This window comes from Emydura macquarii, unplaced genomic scaffold (assembly GCF_026122565.2).
Source record: "Emydura macquarii macquarii isolate MOO-44397 ecotype Brisbane River unplaced genomic scaffold, CSIRO-AGI_Emac_v2 contig_1254, whole genome shotgun sequence".
In the NCBI taxonomy this organism is placed as follows: domain Eukaryota; kingdom Metazoa; phylum Chordata; order Testudines; family Chelidae; genus Emydura; species Emydura macquarii.
In genome coordinates, this window is record NW_027131391.1 from 183,731 (window position 1) to 204,472 (window position 20,742).

The following is a 20,742-nucleotide window of genomic DNA, read 5'->3' on the forward strand; positions in this document are numbered from 1 at the left end:
TTTAAAGGGCCAGCTGCATAAAGGCATGCTGGGAAAAAAAGTTCTTATAAGAGAGCAACATCCCAGCAATTAGAAAAGTGGGTGAGGACCAAATAGCTATAAAGGAAGGTGCATTGCTCATGTCTTGCAAACTAGCAGAAAGGTATGACTCCTGCGTTGAGTTCACAGTTTAAGAAGACAAGTGATGCAAGAAAGGGGTGGGGGAAGCATTGAAATACAATATTCATGTACAACTGCAATATAAATATTTTAAAATATCAATAGTATACCTAGCTAACCTTATCTATCCTTCATCCTAATGGTCACTGATTGTAGAAGTGGGTCTTGAGAAGAGTTAGTGCCTTACAGCTTTAGTGCCCTGTGTGGGGCTTAAAAGAAGGTGGGGAGGTATTTGTGTGAGAAGCTGATAAACAGGTGGGTAAAGTGGATATTGTTACAGATGAAGAGGTGGATGCTGAGATAAAAGTGGACAAGTAGAGAGGGGGGCAGAGTTGTGAAGGCTCTTGAAAGAGAATAGGACTCGAACTTGGTGTGGTAATATAAAGTGAGTTGGAATTCAGAGGGAAGTAATAGGGTCAGAGTGACAGGCAAGAAAAAATAATCTAGACAGCTGTGGTTTGAATGAACTGGAGAAAATTATGTGGGTGTCAGGAAGACTTAAAGAAGAGGCTACAGGAAGGAAGATGAGAAACACTGAAGAGCTGAATGAGAGTTTTTGGCTTTCTAGATACAGGAAGCTGCAAAATGTGGACATAGCTTGGGTGTGTGTGGGGTGGGGGGGGGGGGGGGGGGGGGGGGAGAGAGTACATGAAGATTCCTAGAGGCTACAGACTTGTGTGACTGGGAAGATGGTGCTGGCATCAATACTGAGAAGAGTGAAAGCAGACAGGTTTTGTGAAGAAAGATACAGCAGTCAGTTAAGAGAGTAAGGCATCCATGTTGGAGAGAGGGCCTGAGCCATAGCTCAGCAGTAGAGAGGTAGAACTGAGCTATCTATGTAAAGACGGTAGCTAAAACTGGGAATAAATGAGATTGCCCAGAGAAAGGATATAGAGGGAGAAGAGTGTCAAGCCTGGAATCCCTACAGAAAAGATGACGAGGAAAAGAAGCTACAGGATCACATTCAATGGAAGGAACAGTTAAAGACCGGTAACAGCTTTCTTCACAATGTAGCCATGTTTGCATATCTGCACCTACTGTGTAGCTTATCTGGTGGTACCTGTGCAAGTCCGAGCAGGTATCCTATCCCATCCCACCCCAGGCTGCCTCAGAAGGGAGCAGTGTAGCTGGAGGACGCGCAGGCAGTAGCATGAGGTCAGGGATGTATTGCTGCACAAGGAGCTGGGAAGACGGGGACTGGCCAACCCAGCTATGCAAATGCTACAGCGAAGTCCGTCTCTTCGGCTGGTGGTTGCAGGAAGCTGGGCCTGTCCCAGCCTAGGCGGCTGGCTAGGGACACTCACCGCCTAGATGCCCGGATTCCCAGGTGTAGCCACCCACCCAGCAGCCTAGCACAGACCCGGCCTTACAGCCAACACCAGCCAGGGCTGGCTCCGCTCTTCCTGGAGCGCGGCCTGGTGCACGAAGGCTCGGCCTCCCCCACTCCCCTTCTCTCTGCTGAGACGGGGCGCCCAGGCGGGGCGGCCTGACACGAGCCAGGGCCGCGGCTAGGAGCCGCTCCCACGGCGGTTCCGCCAGGCTGCCTGGAGGAGGCGTTTGCTGTATAATTGCCCCGTGGTGAGGCGAGAAGCGGGGCTGGAGCGGATGGCCACAGAGCGCCCCTGTCTCCACAGCCAGAGCCCCCCGGCCGGTGCCCGCACTGGCCCCGCCCCGCCCCGCCCCTGGTGCCCGCCTGCCGCTTGCTTGGCCCCTTCTCGGCGAGCCCTGAGCCAGCGGCAGAGTGTGACCCGGCTCCGGGGTGTCTCTCACAGCCGGGCGCGCGGCGGCGGCGGCGCCCCCATGAGGGCGGGGCGGGGTCGGGAGGGTCATTGGGGGCGGGGCTCCTTTAAGGCCGCGCCCATTGCGGGGAGGCCGAGCGCTGGTTTTTGCGCATGCGCGTTGATCCGGCGGAGTAGGCCGCAGCCCCGCTCCTGCTTTGCTCGCTGCTTCCCCTCAGCGCCCGGCGCCTCCTGCCCAGCGCCGCCCCCGCCGCCGCCGCGATGATGATGATGGCGCTGAGCAAAACCTTCGGGCAGAAGCCCGTCAAGTTCCAGCTGGAGGAGGACGGGGAGTTCTACATGATCGGCTCCGAGGTACCGGCCCGGCCCGGCCCGCCCGGCAGGAGGCTGCGAGACAATGGCCCGGCCGGGCCCCGCTCTGCTGGGGGAGCCGTGGTTCGGCCTGAGCGGGCCAGGCTGGGGCGGGGGAGGGGTAACGTGGGGGGGGGAGGGTCGGGTAGAGGTTGGCTGCAGACGGGGGGAGGTGAGGAGCGGGAGGCTCCGTCCTGGCGGGCGGGGGGCGGGGGCGGGGGCGGGGGGCTCTCGCCGGGACAGGCTCTCCCCGGCGGAGCGGCAGCGCCATGCGCCCGTAGCTCGCTCTCCCACCGTGCTGCTGCACGGCCCCCTTGGAGCTGGGCCTGGGCGGCAGGCTGAGGTACCTCTGGGTTCCCCCACCAGCCTCTTAGCCCGGCTTGTTGCCCCGCTGCACGGCAGGCCTGTTCGTGCTGCGTTGTAACGGGGCGTTTCAGCACCCACCAGCTCTGGACGTGCTTCAGGGTCCGGGCTGTGCTGGTGCTGAAGCTCTGGCAGGTGACGTTTAGCGCGAGGAGACCCTCACTTGGTGTGATCTGGGGGGAAGGAGAGCAGCCCTGGGCAGCACTGTCTGCCTCAGTGACATTCACGCCATCGATTGCAATGTACAGAAAGTTAAGCATGTTTAAGTGTTTGTCATTTTGGGCCCTACGATGAACAAAACCAGGAACTTCTGTGTTCTCCAAGTCCCACCTGCCTGAGCATCGTCCCGCTTCTTAATGGCATGATACATTGTGGATACCTGAACGTTTATTTTTAAGAGATCCTGAATGTCAAAAAACTGCAACATGACTAAGTTAATCAAAATGATAATTTTAGATCTAGGCTTTTGTGGCCAATAAGGAAAATCCAGTCAATGCTCCTACAGTTCTCTCTGGCTCCCTTTGGGTTTTAGCACATCGGAGTAACTACTTGCCGAAGCGGTGATTCTGTCAGTCACCGAGCGACTGCACTACCTCCATGAATTGGCTCATGAGGCAAGAACCTTTGGTTGGCTCCACAATGCCCGATCTGGTTACACTTTTAAAACAGAAAAATGTATTTCAGCCCCATTTGATGGGCGAGAGGAGTCTTGGGTAACTTAGATCTCCAGATATATATATTTTTAACAGTGACAGGGCTCCAAACAATGGTACTTCTGAAAGAACTTGAAAGGTTGTAAATTGAAAAGGCAGAGCTGTTACTTTGCAGTTTGCTAACCAGCAAGCTAGCAATCCCAATGGTGTAGAAGGAAAATACAGCATTATTCTCTCAGCTAATTTCTAAACTTGTTTACTGATAAACATCAAAAAATAACAGTATTATAAGAGAACCTGAAGCTATAATTAGAACCAAACTGGGGCTTAGCTAATATAGAAGAATCCCCCTCCCCCCTTGTATGACAGTCTGCAGACAGCTGGTATGTTATTGCCCTTAAATGTTAGTTTCATAGTCTAGAAATAGCCTCATTGTTCACTAAAGCTTGCTGTAACCTTCAGTACTTAGATAAAATAACACAGGTGTGGATGTTATGCTGGAAAGAATGAAGCTGCTTTACAGATGTTTACTGAATTTTTAAAAGGGATTGTTGGCAACTGAGTCATGAATTGTATGTTCAACAGAGGATTTAAAACACACAATACAAACCAGGTCTTGGATTACTAGGTTCTGCACAAAGAAAAATGCTGGAAACCACAAAGGTTCAATATAAAAAATGTTAAGGGGAGGAATAATATCAAACCAGATGTAATACATACCTACAGTGGGAGACCTGGGTAATTCCAGATGGAGGAGTAGTAGTATTAGGAAAGATTAGATTAAGAAACTATGAAAACTATTGATTGTCTTATTAAATTGAGAATTGTTACAGTGGGGTTCTTTCTCACCAGATTGCTAAAAGAAATGCTGGTCGATGTAGGTTTTGTATCCTATATTGCTACAAAAGTCCTGGTGTTAACTAAGAAAGTGTTTTGTTGCTGAACTGTGGTTGGATGCCCCACTTCACCAACATAAAGAAATCAGTATGCCTCCGATTCCTGCTAGAAGTACCTTCCATTTGAGCTGCATCCCTCAGAACAAACCTTCTCCTTTTTTTCTTGTAGGTGGGAAACTACCTACGTATGTTTCGTGGCTCGCTATACAAAAGGTATCCCTCACTCTGGAGGCGACTAGCCACAGTGGAAGAGAGGAAGAAAATAGTTGCGTCTTCACATGGTAAGAAAATTGGTAAATATTCCTAATCTTTTAAGTCTGAAAGGATAGTTTTAAAAAATGAAATGATTAAGTACATTCTTAAAAATACCGATAAGCTGTGACTTTCATTGAATCAGTTAAATGTGTTGAATTGAAATGCATAAATCTGTTGCTAAATTAATCCCATACAATTTCATTTGTCATAAAAGGCTTCTAGCATATATAAAAAACGGGGCAGGAGTGTTGCAATGTGTTTTTGCTTGTAAACATGGTACTTTGTGTGGCCTGGGTTGTCTCTTAGGACAAGGGAGGGAGAGGGGTGGAAAGAAACATATTCCACAACTGGTATTGTTCAATAGTCTTATCAATAGAAGCAGCAGAGAGTAAGAATCTTATTATCTTAATAAAAGTCTCCTTGGCAAGAGAAGCAAGTAATAATGGAATAATTTCCTTTTAAAAGATAACCTTGCAAGCTACAGGACTGGAGCACAACAAACCTGACATGTTACAGATTTATGTCTCTTTCTCCTCTGAGTTTTTTGCTGACTTGTTGCTTTTTTATTTTTTCCACAGAGTCTCAGCGGACTCACAGTCCCAGAAGATGTAAGACTTCATCTTTATATTATTCTTACCTTTTGCTGGAGAAAGAATCCCTGCGGTGGCCCCTGCTGCTATCAAATATGTATATTCAGTTGTTTAATTCTCTTCTCTGCTGGGTCATTAGACTCGTATGTAAAGAATGGGATAATGCTTTTTCCCCCATGCTTACTCTCTTTGGCTCTTGCCACTTTTAAGAGGCAAGCTTTTTCCTGTGATTCCATCGACTCATTCTAGTCCATGGACTCTTCTCTCCCTTTTCATGGGATTTTGTGGGCTCTCTCAACATACAGATAGTTCTCCACAATTCACTACAGACTATCCCTGCCCCTCTCCCAATTTTTGTTCTTAGTGTTCTATGGACATTAATTCTCCTGTATGCCCCAATGGAATCAGGCCTTCATTGAAGTTTTTGATAAGTCTGTTCAGCCATTCAGTTCTGTGTTTAACCTTGGTCACCACTTTCTGACACACCATTCCAGACCTTTATGCATCCAGGGTTTGTTAGTTTCTGGGATATTCCTCTTATGCTGCAGTGTGTACTCAATGGTATTGCTTCAGAGAGCTCGAATTGCACATCAGAGCTTAAGGCTGAGATGTCACTTGCAGACTATGTGGCATCGGAAAAGAAAGTTGAATGCTGTTGTTTTTCTGTGTGCTCAGCCCTTTTCGTTCTGAGTAACGGCTTTGCCTCTAGAAAGGTCTCTATGTTGTTAGTGGGTAATGGTGCTGGATCCCAGAAAAGCAGGTTAGTAGGATGTCTAGTAGGAATTCCAGGCCAGAAGTAATCTTTTTTTCATAGAATGCACCTTCAGTGAGCTCTGATGCTTATTTTAATGAGGACCTGGAGATTTCTGTTCATTTTCATAAAACACTAAGGTTTCTTCTTTACTAAAATAATGTGGAACTCTTCCTTTTGTCCTTCCAAAAGAGCTGCCTGGTGCTGTAAATAATGGATCATAGACTTTTGTTCCAGAAGCACTGGGTTCCTAGGTGTTTGGTAAAAGCCTCAGTGTGTTTTCTGTGCACTCTTGTCCACATTAGGGAGCCACAGCCCAGTTCATGATGGTCTGCTTGTGAGAGGCCCAGAACTGCGTAGCAGAGTTATAGTAGGCTGTAACTGGGGTACACTGATAGGGATGTGTGAGGAAAAACTACCACAGTCCCTGCCCTGCAACATAACTAGTCCCTGCTGTCTTTGTAGCAGAGTCTTCGATCCACATCACATGTTCTTATGTCCAGGATGTGCTAGCAGATCATGACCCAATAGATATAGCACGAGCAGTTGTTTGTAAATGCTGCCGTGCTGCACCATCACTAACCAGCCTTCCTTTCACTTTGGTTCTTATTTCTCCATTTCCCAGTATCATGTGGGTTGTAGAGATATTAAATGTCTTCCCCATGGTATATTTTAATAAGACCTATTTGTGGCATTGTGGGGATTACCTAGACCAGCAAGGGATTCTGTCACCAGCTGCCCTGTAACTTTGGGTGCCTTAATGCTATGCTGCTATGGCTCAGGGTATATTTATACTGCAGTTTTTTAGAGGCTCTCAGTAGAAGTTAACATTGCCTAACCCCAGCATGTAGGAAGAATCATTAATTAGTGCTATCCTTGACAATATTTCAAACGCTAACCACTTACATGCTTTCTGGTCACAGATCATGGTTATACGACACTAGCCACTAGTGTGACGCTCTTGAAAGCCTCTGAAGTGGAAGAGATCTTGGATGGAAATGATGAGAAATACAAGGCAGTGTCTATCAGCACAGAGCCTCCCACCTACCTCAGGTAATAAACACTGCTGAGGGCTATGATCAGAGTGGAAGCACTTGGAAGATCTGTTCTACCCTCTCAAACTATTACTTAGCGAGGTATCTAGTGCTCTCTTTGTGTTCCCCAACATTGCTAATGTTAATCACTGTTTCATTAAATGAAGATCTTTGGTATGGAAGGACTTGATTTCTCACATACGCATACCTTGAAATTGGTGACGTTGCTTACCTTCGGATTGTTTCAGACCAGATTCTAACATTGCTTTGGGGAAAAATACACCCAAGTTCTGCACCATCTGGCTGGAAGGTCGAGACAATTACACACACTCCAGGGTTCCCTTAAATGAACAAAATCCAAATGTTAATCTGATATTTTAAAACGGTGCATATGGCTGTAGAATTTCTCTGCTGGGGAGGAAATAGGATATAGGCAATGATAGACTCTGAGTTATGGGAAGGAGTGCTTCCCAGTGGTTAGTGCTTGTTGCACTAAGAGTTGGGATTCTGGGTTCTATTCCTGGCTCTGCCTGACCTTGGGCAAATCACTTTGCCTTATTTCCCTTTTTGCAAATTGCCTTGCCATAGAGGGGTTGTGTAAGGATATAATTTAAAGTTTGTAAAACATTTTGAGACCCATGGATAAGAGGCATTATAGAAGGGCAGAGTAATATTACTTGGGCAAATAGTCCTGGCAATGGATTCATTGTTTGGCCCTAAAAGGACTGGTGGGGATAGATAAAACAAATGAAGTGAGATGAAACAGGAAAAGCTGGTCAATGAATTGGAACAGTGGTATATGTTAAGTGAAGTGCTGTGAGCTCCTCTGAGGTGAGGGCAATAGAAGTGCAAGTATTACCAAATGATTTAAGTTATTCTCCAGAAGGCAGTCCAGCACTCTCCCAGTTCAGGTGGGGATGTTCTGCACCAATCAATCAATCAGACTTATGACTGGAATAAACGCACCATTTAGCTTTCAGGTTAACATAGCAGGAGCCCGTAATCAGGCTTAGGGCTGTGTATATGACCACACCATAAATAATGAGAATGGAAATGTTCAATGCTTGAACATCAAGTTTAACGTGAAGTCTCTTCCTTCAGAGAGCAGAAGGCCAAAAGGAATAACCAGTGGGTGCCAACCCTACCCAACAGCTCTCATCACCTCGATGCTGTGCCATGCTCCACAACCATCAACAGAAACCGCATGGGCAGGGATAAGAAGAGAACCTTCCCGCTCTGGTGAGTCAGTCACCTGCTGCTCTAGCATGTTATTTTATTGGACATGTTAAAGGTGAAAATGAAACTCCCATTGTTGCCCTGGAGTTGTAAGCTCATGTTGCAGAGTTCGCCCAAAGGCTGTGATTGTCAGAGGAAGATACTCCTGGTAAATCTTGTCTCTCGGCTCATCAATGCCAGTGTGCCTTCTACCAGTGCCTAATGCTGTGTGTTGTCACGGTTTGCTTTCAGCTTTGATGACCATGACCCAGCAGTGATCCATGAGAACGCATCCCAGCCAGAGGTTCTGGTTCCAATCCGACTGGACATGGAAATTGATGGGCAGAAACTCAGAGATGCTTTTACATGGAACATGAATGGTATGTAGGCAGCTAAGTCTTGTCTAAGCACCTTGGAGGGATCCAGCTGCATTCATACAATAGAATTTTTTATTTTTTGAGAGACAGAGTGCCCCTGCCACACATGAGCAAAGCCGTCAAGGCCTCCCATTTCACTGGGATTTCATTTAATTGCCATGTGTCATCCTGTCCCGTGTGTCTTTCCTTCTGGTTGATGTGATCACTAGGCATGTGTGTGTGATCTGAGACCATCTTTTGGAACTGGCCTGTTCTCCTGACCTGATTCAGTGATGCCACAGCCCAGTGTCTCTGATCTCCTATAGTATTCAGATGAGATACAAATACAGAAGCACAGAAAACCTGTGTCTCCATAATTTCATTCACCTTTGTATTATATTAGATTGCAGCTGCACTGTTTCCATAGGAACATAAGGAATGCACAACATTTACTAGAAGTCAAAGTTTGTAGATTGTTTATGCCCTTGCAAACCAGAGTCTGAACATCCTTTAACTCTCACTAGAAAGAGGTTAGACTTGAGATTTCCCTCTGTATGTTAGCTTACAGCAGAGACCTAATGCCTTGTAATTGATGAGTGAGAGAAAGATACTAATCGCTGACTGCCGTGACTGAATTAACTGGGAATATTGGCTTGTTCTAATGAAATTGGTTGTCCTTTCTTCATCTCCATCAGAAAAGCTAATGACCCCAGAAATGTTCTCAGAGATTCTCTGTGATGACCTGGATTTGAATCCTCTGACCTTTGTCCCTGCCATTGCGTCTGCAATTCGACAACAGATTGAGTCCTACCCAACTGACAGTATCCTAGAGGACCAGTCGGATCAACGAGTTATTATTAAGGTAATAAGGGAGGAAGGCATGGCCAGAGTTAAATTACTTTGTTTGGGGAAGGAAAAGTCTGTGGGCTCCTCAAGCTAGGAGTTGCTGGCTCCCAGCCTGTGTCTAGATCACATCTCTGTCCTTTGTGTTGAGGCCCTGGTGGCAGACTGCTGTCCTGTGCCAGGAATTGAGATGATGATGTAACATGAGTAGAGCCCTGCAAATCATTGCAGATTGATGCAGATCCAAATTTTATATCTAGAGCCCTGCAGATCTGCAGCTATCCACTTTATACGGGATGGAGAGCTGGAACTCCTCACAAATCATTTGACTTTCCTAGCATTAATGGCAGTAAAAACCCATATACAGTAGTGCTGGAAATGCATGGAACTGGTTCAGCCCATTTATCTACTTTGCCCCTGAACTTTACCTCCTGCATTAAATAAACATGATCATGACGCAGTAATGCAAGAGCTTGGTATGCATAAGAGCATTTGAAATGCAAACAAATCTGACTTGTTTTTATGGCATTGTGTCCAGCTAAATATCCACGTGGGGAACATTTCCCTGGTAGACCAGTTTGAATGGGACATGTCGGAGAAGGAGAACTCCCCGGAGAAGTTTGCACTGAAGCTGTGTTCAGAGCTTGGGCTGGGTGGGGAATTTGTCACCACCATCGCTTACAGCATTCGGGGACAGCTGAGCTGGCATCAGAAGACTTATGCCTTCAGGTACAGAACTCCGTAGTCTTACCTTATTGGGGCACGTGGCCTCTACCGAATCGTTCTAGAAAGGTTTAGGGGGAAGCTTTGATCCCTTCCTTTTCTGCATCTATCAATCAATCTGCTCAGTAGCTTGTGGGAGACAATCCTGCTTGTGTATCACACTCTGATTCCTACTCTATGCTTCCTAAGGCTGCTTGTATGGAAACAGGCATTGGCTTCTTGAGCTCATGTGATCCTTCTGTTTGCCATGTGAAACCCTCCTCGCTTTGACATTAGTTAGTTGCTGTAGAGAGGCTTATCAGATGAGGAAGGAGCAGATGAACTCCTGAACTATAAAGAGATTCCTTTCATGTAAGTGTCTTAGTAACCCAAAAGAATTCACAAAAGCCAGTATGCTGTAGAGACCACTTCCTGTGTGATGTTGGCAGCTCCTTAATGGTCACCTATTGGGAATCCCATAGAGACTCTTTCCTCTTTCCCGTTTTCTTGTGTGGTTCCCGGGCTTAAAATGGCTGCTGCGTTGAACAGGGTGGCTGGGAGGCGGAGTCTGTTTGGGAGAGGTGCTATTTCAATGCAGTCCTCACTGATGTAAGCCAGTTTCAAAATTGGTGCCTGCCATAGGGAAACAGCACGTATCCCCACTTGGATATAATGTGCACACTCACTGACTCTGGGGAGCTTTATTGGGGCTGGGAATGGAACCAGGGCAAATGCCCCAAACTCTAGGGAAGCCTGGCTGTGGATGCTGCACCTCAGGCATGTGTCTCATTCAGACTCTGAGGCTCTTGTTGGCTGACCTGAGGAATCTGCTTCACTCTTCAAAAATTAAAATAGGCTTCAGAAATGGCTACTTCGTTCCCTAAGTGCCCTTTGTGTTTTGAAGCCGTCACTCTGCGCTGGATGTGTTACGTACAGTATGTAAACATCCCAGGCGATGCTATTTTGTGATGCTGAAATAACAGCTCTTGCTACATTCCAGCCTTTTGTTATAGCTAATGGTAACAGCTATTGTTTCGTCTTTTTCATACAGAAAAAACCTACCATTTAATAATGCTCTCTTTTCTTAACATAAATACTGATACCTTTTTCTATTGGCCTCCAAGCTATCTGTGTTCCCTCTCACGCTTAGAGCCCTGTAATCTGCTGATATCCACAGACCATGTTTGCAGATCGCAGATACAAATTTTGTATCCACACAGGGTTCTAACCACGCTGACTCATGAACCATGGTGTCTTAGACATCTTCAGAGCTTAATGTTGATTAAAACAGCAACTACAGTGCTCTGAATTGGCCAGAATTAAAGCTGGTATGATTCCAGATCTGCTTTTTATAGCTGGGAGGCAGCACGGACAGGATTTACTTATCACTAAGACATGTTCTGAATCCTGACTATAATAGGTTCCAGTTATATTATGTAGTGGGCTGTGGTGAATTAGTACATGGATGGTTTTATCCATAATGTATTACTGATAGTCTCTGGGATGGCTTGGCAGACTAACCTCCATGCATTGTGATACTTTGTGAAGAATCAGAGATTATTTGCTGGGCCAGCAGTGGCTGGGGGAAGGGAAGTTTCTTGCTTTGGCTTTTAGTAGTTCTCTGTGGCCATTTCAGGCAGTCACAATGGTACATCCCAGTAGTTGGAAGAGAACCTATCCAGCCCTTTATTGGAGGGACGGGCAATGCCTAGATGTTGATTCCAGGGGGCTGAGGGAGTGTAGAAGCAGAGAACAGGACGTAGATCCTCAAGGTTCTGATAGGGGCTCTGTGATCTCCTGGGAGTAGGAGGCTAGTCCATAGAATTACTCTGCTTAATGGAGCAAAACCTACATGGAGCTACTATAAGGTGGGTGCGTAACTAGTTGAAAAACCACTCCTAGAGAGTTAAGTTGGAAGGACCTATCAAGTGGGATCTTGCAGGGATCAATTCTGGGTCTGGTTCTGTTCCATATCTTCAACCATGATTTAGATAATGGCATAGAGAATACACTCAAGGTTTGCAGACAATACCAAGCTGGGAGGGGTTGCAAGTGCTTTCGAGGATAGGATTAAAATTCAAAATGATCTGGACAAACTGGATAAACAATCTGAAGTAAATAGGATGACATTCAGTAAGGACAAATGCAAAGTACTCCACTTAGGAACACTCAATTGCGCACACATACAATGGGAAGTGACTGCCTAGGAAGGGGAGTACTGCACAAAGTGATCCGGGGACCATAATAGATCACAAGCCAAATAAATATAAGTTAACAGTGTTGCAAAAAAGCAAACATCACTCTGGGATGTATTAGCAGGAGTATTGTAAGCAAGACACGAGAAGTAATTCTTCCGCTCTACTCCGTGTTGATTAGGTCTCAACTGGAGTATTGCATCCAGTTCGGGCTCCACATTTTAGGAAAGATTTGGAGAAAGTCCAGAAAAGAGCAACAAAAATGATTAAAGGTCAAAAATCATGACCTATGAGGGAAGCTTTGAGAGAAACTGGGTTTGTTTAATCTGGAGAAGAGAAGACAAGGGAACGTAACGATTTTCAAGTAGATAAAAGGTTGTTACAAGGAGGAGGGAGAAAGAGGTTAAGGAGAACAATTTGAGGATAGCACATGAAGCAATGGGCTTCAATTGCAGCAAGGGCGGTTTAGGTTGGACATTAGGAAACATTTCCTAACAGTCAAGGTTGTTAAGCACTGGAATAAATTGCCTAGGGAGGTTGTGGAATCTCATCATTGGAGATTAAGAGCAGGTTAGACAAAAATACTTAGTTGTGCCTTGAGTGCAGAGGACTGGACTAGAAGACCTCTTGAGGTCCCTTCTAGTCCTACACTTCTGATTCTAAATAAAGAGAATTCAGTGCTGGCACTTAGATTTCAAGACTGACATGTTTATTGTGTACGAGGCAATCCTGATAGTGTCTAGGAATATTATAGTTCACATTGTATTTTAGTAAGTTGCTGTAGTAACCAAGGAATTATCAGTCAGCTTTTATTATTTTAGAAGAGCCCCAGCCAGTCAGCACTCTTGGCACCAAAGCACTGGAACATACGTCTGTGTCACTGTAACCTCCTGTCCTTTGCTTCTGCTGTTCTTCATGGTCTTTGTATATTTTCATCTGTCCACAACCAGCATCTTGGCAGCCTCCTTGGGAAATGGAGCACCTGAGTGCTTAGGTCAGCTGCTTTTTACTCGTCTGCCTCTTGGCACTTCTCAGTTCATTTGCCTTCTAGAATATACCCCAGTGGTTTTCCCAGAAACAGTTTAATTCCAAAATTATCACCAAAGCCATGTTTATGAGAGTGGAAAGTGACTCTGTGTAAACCAAAGGTAAACATATACCGTAATCCTCTCTGCATAATTGTGGAAAACAGCCTCACTGGAGAGGTCACGAGTTTGTAGCCATGGATTTAAGCAAGAGTACAGTCTAATTGTTAGAGCTTATGTGCTTGTCCTGTGTTCTGCTGCTGGCATCCCCTCTCTGTTAGCATCTCAGGGTGTGACTTCTTCCTTCCTTTGTCAGTGAAAGCTGATTGGTATCTCCTGATGTGGGTGGGGACCAAACCATTTTTGGCACCACTACCAAAAGTGATTTTGGTCTTGTTCACATTGTTGTCCACACTAGGAATAGCTGTAATCTAGTGTCTTTCCCACTGTCTTCTAAACCCCTCTCAGTAGAGTTGTATGACATAATGGGAAAAATGACCAAGGCATGTTTACACTACAGCCTCCACCAACACAGAATTACATGTGTTCCTAACTGTAGATGCAGTCCCTGAGATTGGGTGGAAGTAAGTCTCAGGCTCTGTGCAGTGGTGCTGGGAATAGTTTTATCCTGGCCACGCTAGGGATTAAACTCTTTGAAAGCACTGGGGGGACCCTTTGCTGACAGTGGTTTTAGCAATGTGTGTTGGAGAGCATAGCTGAGAGTTGAAGCTTCCTTCTCTGTATCTCCCCCATGGCTTTTCCTTGTGACAGTCTTTGAAATAAAGAGGAGAGCCCTCTCCTCACTGTGCTAGACCGAAGTCCTCTTTTGTATTAGGATAGATGCTATTTCTCCATTCCTTATGTGTACATTTAAATGGCTTTCTGCCCTACCCAGTGACGGTGCATTATTCCATATCCAGTGGGGATTAGCACTCCTGGATGGTCACTGTTCCCAGTTTTTGTCCCTTAGTGCTTTAGAGGAGCCTCTGAACCCAGCTAGGTACCAGAAGGTTTTTTAGACCATATCTCCATGTCCCCACTTATCAGAGATGACCTGGTGAGGATGGAGGCCATTTGCAGGTAGATAGTTACTTTTCCCTCAGGAGCTTGCTTGCTTGATGTGAAAACGTACCTCCCTTTTAGTCACTTTAGTTTATGGCAGATGCAGTTCTCCCAAACAGTGCTCAGTTTGCTACGGGTGCACTGATGTAATGCCAACCTATGGTCTCAACAGATGACTTCACATTCTGGCTTGTTAAAGCCAGTTTACCCAGGACTTCTGCCTGGCCTGATTAGTAAAGAGAGTTTGCACATAAAGGGTGAATGCAATAGGTAGACTTCAAACATCCTTTAAAAGATAATGGAACCTTATTGCAAACAATGAAATCAAAGTGCTGGCTGCTACTAGGAGAGGGATGGGGAAAGGAGCCCCAGCAGAACAAAGTAACCATCAAATACTTAGACATCCTCTCTTGTTTAAAAAACCACTAATTAAAACCTTGTTTTGTTTCTCTTACTGCAAATGTCCTCTTCCTTCTGCTTCTCCTCCAGCAGAGGAGTAGCTTTGAAACCTTCTTGTGATTAATGATATTTGGGTTCTGTGGTTGGTTAGTTCCTGAATTCCCAAACCACACTAGTGGTTGTTGTTAAAGAGAGACATTCCAGTGATGTAGGAGAAGGGTCTGCTGTAGCAGTATCAAAAGAACAGCCTTAATATCTCTAGGGACAGAGGGAGTCTGAGGAGTCATGCAGATCTTAATCATCTGAGGAGAGCTGAAACCATGAAATTCTGTGGGATTCTGCTTTTGCTGGTCAGCACTGTTAGTGCAAAACAAGCACAGAGCCAAGAAGCATGATCTAGCAGTACAGGGCTGAGAGCCGCTGGACAGAACTGTTTTATTCGTTGGACTTTCAGGCAAGTGGAGAGATAAGAGGAAGCTGAAAAGGGACTCATCAAGTTCTCCTGTCCCCATGATTTATGATATATATCGTGACTGTCTGCACTGCTCCTTACAGACAAGCTCCCTGGCCCAAAGAGCTTCCATCTGATACCAGACACCAAACTCTCCAGGAGGAAATGTCACACTGCCCAGTTGGCTGTACGGATCCTGTCACATGTGAAAGTTAGCTCAGCCTGTAACCAGGGTTTCGACTAGGGCATAGGAAAGGTCAAAACTTTGTTTTGTTACTTCCCCTTACTACACTAAAAATTATGCATCTGATGGTGCGTTACACTGGCCTCCTACAGTGGGATTATCCCCTCTGGCATCCCTCCAGCCTGGCAGCAACATTGTGCCTTTAAGAAGCTGTCACAAGAGTGCAACTTCCCTTCCTCTCTCTGACTCCTGCTAGTCCATGGAAATGCGAGATCCAGTTTAAGATTGTGCTGAAATCCTGCCCTTCGGTCCAGTGCTGCTACCCCACTGAAGTTTGTTAACTTGTGCAGGTGTGAGGCAGAACCTGGTCCTCAAATTCTCCTCTCACTTGGTAGCACAAATGTATTTCAGGAAACTTCATCTAACTGGCCCAAAAGGGCTAAGCATATAAGAGAAATAAAAGTTTAAACATCTAGTTGAATCCACAGCAAAGATCTAGCAGTTGGCTCTGGAATGCACCGCAAAGTTCACAGGCAAGGTTGAGGTACATTCTTTGTGAGTGGCTAAAATGGGCATCAGACCTACCAGAAGTAGACTCAAGTGAGGCATCCTCCCAGGTGATGTCCCTGTGGGAGAGGTCAGACAAGGTTATATGCCTTGCAATAGCCCTACACACAGACTTTCAAAATTTGAAACAAATATTTACATTTGAGACTTGCCTGTATTTATGCTGGATTTCCAGTTCCTCAATATTTAGGAAGCCACTCACATAACCACAAGGGGCTGTACCAGTTCATTCTTAAAGAGAATAGTGAAGTGAAGACCCCTTGTGAGCATGTGATGGTGTAGATGCTTGCAGCAGACCAGGTTTTAACTTGCCTTAGCAGCCTATTCTCTTTGGGTCAGGGACTGTCACTTATTGTATATATTTAAACCTAGTGCAATGGGACTCAATCCATGACATGGGACTCTAGGTTCAACTGCAATAATGTGTTGCTTGTCAATGGAAGATGGGAAATCTAATGTTGTCACCAGGTCTTAATGAACCTAAGGAGTGGCCAAAGACTGTGAAGGAAGAGCAATCATATTGCTGCACTAAGCAACTCAGAATTGCCACTTGTAGTTTGCACAGACAGAGATGCTGGCAGAAACCCCAGGAAGCCCACATTCCTGAGCGGGCGGGATACTCTCCCAGTTCATGAGTGTCCCCTTGGATGTGACAGCTTTCAGCATTCATAAACTGATATGATCTTTTCCTTCGTCTGTGTTCACTCAGCCTGAATGTTGTTTGTCCATTAGCCAGTTACATTGCGAGCCTTTAGAGGGGGAAAAATCTATTGTGACTGTGATGGGTTATTCACAACCTCAATGGCTCTTTAAACTGCAGTCCTCATCTAATGATTAATATTGGTCATATACCTTCTGACAGCCAAAACTTCCTAAAATAAGGAGGACTTGCTTTGAAGAATTCCCTTTCACTGCTGCTTACAGGAAGGAGATGATGGCTTTGAAGTAGTTAGTGTAGTGGAAATTCCAGGCTTCAAGAACTGTAGCTTGTCTGTCTACTGGGCACTTTCAGGAACCAGACTGTACCAAGCAGATGTAAGAACGAGTGCCCAGACAGGGCTGAGAATCATCAAGTAACCCTCCCCTACCTTCATGCCTCTTGGAGCTCTGGGGCAGTGACCAAGGGGAGTGGAAGGTCTGTATGTCTTGAGTGATGCAATTCAGATTTTGTTGAATTTTTTTTTTTTTTTTTTGCCTTGATCTGGGGCTTTAGTGAGAACCCTCTGCCAACCGTAGAGATCGCCATTCGCAACACAGGTGACGCTGACCAGTGGTGCCCGCTGCTTGAAACCCTAACAGATGCGGAGATGGAGAAGAAGATCAGAGACCAAGACAGAAACACAAGGTGCTGCTCGTTCATACTGTTTTCATTCTGGCCCCTTTCTAGGATAGTATTTTAAAAGCTTTGATGTTTTATTTTTCTCTGCTGAGAGCCAATTGGCAGGATTTCAGATCAATACACCAGAAAGAGAATTTATCTCTTCTTTGCTTCAGGATATTAAACTGTTATCACGTCACTCTGCAAGTGTCTTAACATTTTAACCATCTCCTGCTTAAAGCTTGCTCTCCTGATATCTGAGGTCTGTAGGAGAGTATTAAAACGGAATGCCACATGCTGTGATACTGACTAGCATCCTGACATAAAGCTTCCCTTTTATGTATGGAGACGTGCTATTTGAAGTAGGGGTGAGGATGTTCCAAACCCAGCCTGATTAACTGCATTTCTGCCTATTTGCTGGCACAGATAGAAACACTTGTAATTACAAGAGCAGCTTTTGCCCCTGTAGTGAGAGACCTACAAAGCAGTACTGCAGAGGCAGCTTAGGCCAGGGGTGTCCAACATGCAGCCCATGGGTCAGATATGGCCCACCAACCTTTTTGGTGAGGCCCCTGCTGGCTGCCGCCGAAGGGTAGGACGAGGGTATGGCCCACTTGAAGTACATTTAATTCCAGTGTGGCCCGCCATAGCATGTGAGTTTGACACCCCGACTTAGGCTGTTCAAACCTGCTTGGATGTGAAGTGAAATCTGCCGGGTTACCTCCCCAAGATACTGAAGGACATAAAATGTTGAGAGATTCTAGGGGTTCAAGCAACACTCATGGGTCACTCATAACTATGTGGGGACCCTGCCATTGGTATCTGATAAGCCATCTCCCATTTATTTAATACTGGATTTGATAAGATGTGACATTCTGATTCTCAGTAGCTGTAAACTCTTGCAGTAAAGCTGAACGGTCAGAGGCTGGAGGAGGCTGAAACACAATTCAGACTAAAAATGCAGGGAAACAAGTAATCAGGTTTCTCAGCAATGGAAGAAATGCCATACACCAATCGGGAACTGTTGGTGAGAAAGTGGTTCAAGAAGTAATTTGTGTAACCAGTCTAGGGTGTTAACTAGCAAGTAATTTTGTCTAGCAGCCCCTAAGACTGTACAGTAACTTGCCCTTTAGTGTGTGTGAGGAATGCGTTTGTGCAATTCCAGGCAGTTCTTCTAAAGCATAATTTCCCCATCACTTACTGTGCCTTTTTCTCCCCCCTCCCTACAGGCGCATGAGACGTTTGGCCAACACAGCTCCAGCCTGGTAACTCTTCCTGACATGACAGTGGTATTCATCCTACGGACTCTATCCCCACTCCTCTCTCCTAGAAGGAACTAGGATTGGCAGGGGTTTCTCTTACATCTTTTTGGCCCAGAATGAGGAGACACATTCCGCTTGCCAAGCAGTTTAGAGTACTGCTGACTTCCGGCCCCGCCCCCACCTTCATGCCATGTGCCGAGAAGGTTGTTATCTCTGAGACCTGTGGCAGCTGTCAAGAGCCCTCATGTACCTGTGTGTGGACTGTGTAAAGATTTTTTTTTTTTTAAATAGGTGCAGGGTGCACTGTTAGGACAACTTTTTAAATAAAAGGAATGCACAATACGTAGTTTGAATTCTGCAATTGAAATGGGTGGGAGTGCAGCTCCCACTGCTTTGTAGCGTGACGAGTGAGTAGTTGGAACGGCATGGGCTGTTTTCAGCCCTGCTCTTTCTTCCCAGGTCAGCCAGAGCTGGATGTTCACACCTGGTGGGGAGTCCTGTCCCCTCGCTGCTCAGTTGGAATAGATCGAATAGACTGTAACGGGAATCCTGCCCAGTTCTTGGCTGTGTGATTTGGTGGAGTGGGAATAGTGTAGATCTTGCAGACTACACCGAAAGAATGTTAACGTTGTCTGGATCAGGAAGGGGCTATGTTTGTTTAGTGCACTCAGTGCAATCAAAACCAGCCCTGTCTGTCTAGAATTATGTTTCAGCGAGTGGAGCTTGGCTGATTTGCTTGGTGAGCACGTTACAGTCCATGGCTTCAGTTAGGCTTTGAAGTTCACCTCTGCCTACTGTCAGAGTGTGTTAGTTTCATAGACTAAAGAGTTGGAAACAAAAGTTGTGGAGGATACACCAAATCTCCTAGAACTGGCCGTAAGATTAGACTCTGTATTTCAGTTGTCTGACCTTTTTAGTTGCTGAAATTGCATCTTTCCTTCTGTAAAAAGCTGCCCCTCTAGTCACTGTGCGTGATCATGTGTTGGTTACAGAGCAGTCAGTCCATCCCAGGCAGTTAATGAATTAACTAATCTCTCACAGCAAATAAAGAGCTGTATTCGCACATGCCATTAACACTTTGGTGCCAGGATTCCATAAAGCTGGTAAGAATGCAAAGACCTGCCCTCTCCCAGGGGGAGTTTAATTTGGCTGTTTTTAAATAAGCTACAAAAATGTCTTTTTTTTTTTTTTTTTTTTTTTAAATTAGAATGAAATTCAAGCTAATGGTTTGTTGCCTAGTTTGCTAGAGCTCGCGTTCCTCCTCCTCTAGGAAACCCAAGAGAAAAAGTTGAAAACTGGGCAGATTACACTGACAATCTGACATGCTTGTCCTGGCCCTGGTGCTAAAAGAGGCTGTAAACCCTATTCTGTCCTAGTCCACCCACACTTCTAGCGTGGTCAGAAATCTACTGTTAGCACGACTATTATCCTGCCTAGTCTTGCACCATGGCACAGCCAGTTCCTAGCTGTTTGAAAGCTAACAAGGTTCTGATTCTGGGGGGAGGGGAAGAATAACAATTCAGTGGGTCTTCAGAGGCCATGAACTTGCAAACTGAGTTGCTTTATCACTGCAGTCAGCCCCTGCACTGCCCAACTGTGCTAGCAAAGTGCTATTCTTTGCCTCTTACCTTTTGTCAAAAGCTTATTCCAACATAGGAGAAATTCCCCACAGCCAAAAGCTGCATTCTTACACAGTTAAGCTTAGAATTTAAATGACTCCCAGTAAATCTCCTAGTACCTCCACCCCCATACCCTCCCTGGAATTGGAGCTTGATTACAATGGATTTTTCATTTTGTGGGTACTAAGACTATGCCTGTTTTGTGGGAAGGCGGCTTCAGCTGTTCCTCGGTTAACAGCACTTGACTTACACATCCCGTGCAGCAGTCTTGAGGAAAACGTCTGTGTTAAGCTGATCTCACTCTCTGAATTCATGGAGTTTGTGTGGTCACTTATACCCCAGCGTTTGGAACAGAGCTTCCACCATAGGCTGTTTGCTGGAGAATGGCCACAGAAGTGATCTCGTACTTGCCTTTTTAAAAGAAATAGGTCAATGCAGGTTTAATGCTATCATCCTAGTTTGTGGCATGAGCTAAGGTTTGGCTGGGTCTTATTTCTGCTGAATTTGTTTCTTAAGCGAATCAGGGCAGAATCAGTCTCTGTTTAGAGAGAACCTGGCCCCAGTTGGCACCTCAGACTACAGTGATAAAAGCTCATACAGCAGGAGAATTAACTCTTTCAAGAGGGAACACATACCAACTTTGATCATTTTGGCTTTAGCCTATGGTGCATAGCAAGATCCTTCTCTGCTGTCCAGGTTTTTACATCGTGCTTGTCACAGTAGCTGAGCACCTGGCAGTGGTCAATTAAGCAA

The 20,742-nt window shown here is 45.5% G+C and overlaps 1 protein-coding gene across 2 annotated transcripts; it reads left to right on the forward strand.

The window, feature by feature from the left end:
- The first annotated feature begins 72 nt into the window (after positions 1-72).
- SMARCB1 (SWI/SNF related, matrix associated, actin dependent regulator of chromatin, subfamily b, member 1) lies at positions 73-18,712 on the forward strand. 2 transcript variants are annotated; one of them, XM_067549954.1, is made up of 10 exons: positions 73-142; positions 4,331-4,442; positions 4,995-5,024; positions 6,681-6,810; positions 7,893-8,030; positions 8,259-8,386; positions 9,058-9,224; positions 9,744-9,934; positions 17,004-17,135; positions 18,338-18,712. In XM_067549954.1, exons 2-10 carry the CDS (start codon positions 4,349-4,351, stop codon positions 18,375-18,377), a joined length of 1,050 nt encoding a protein of 349 aa, XP_067406055.1. In that variant the 5' UTR covers positions 73-142; positions 4,331-4,348; the 3' UTR covers positions 18,378-18,712. The 2 variants fall into 2 exon arrangements, with proteins under 2 accessions (XP_067406055.1, XP_067406054.1); XM_067549953.1 differs by lacking the exon at positions 73-142 and adding an exon at positions 2,054-2,252.
- The last annotated feature ends 2,030 nt before the right edge of the window (positions 18,713-20,742 follow it).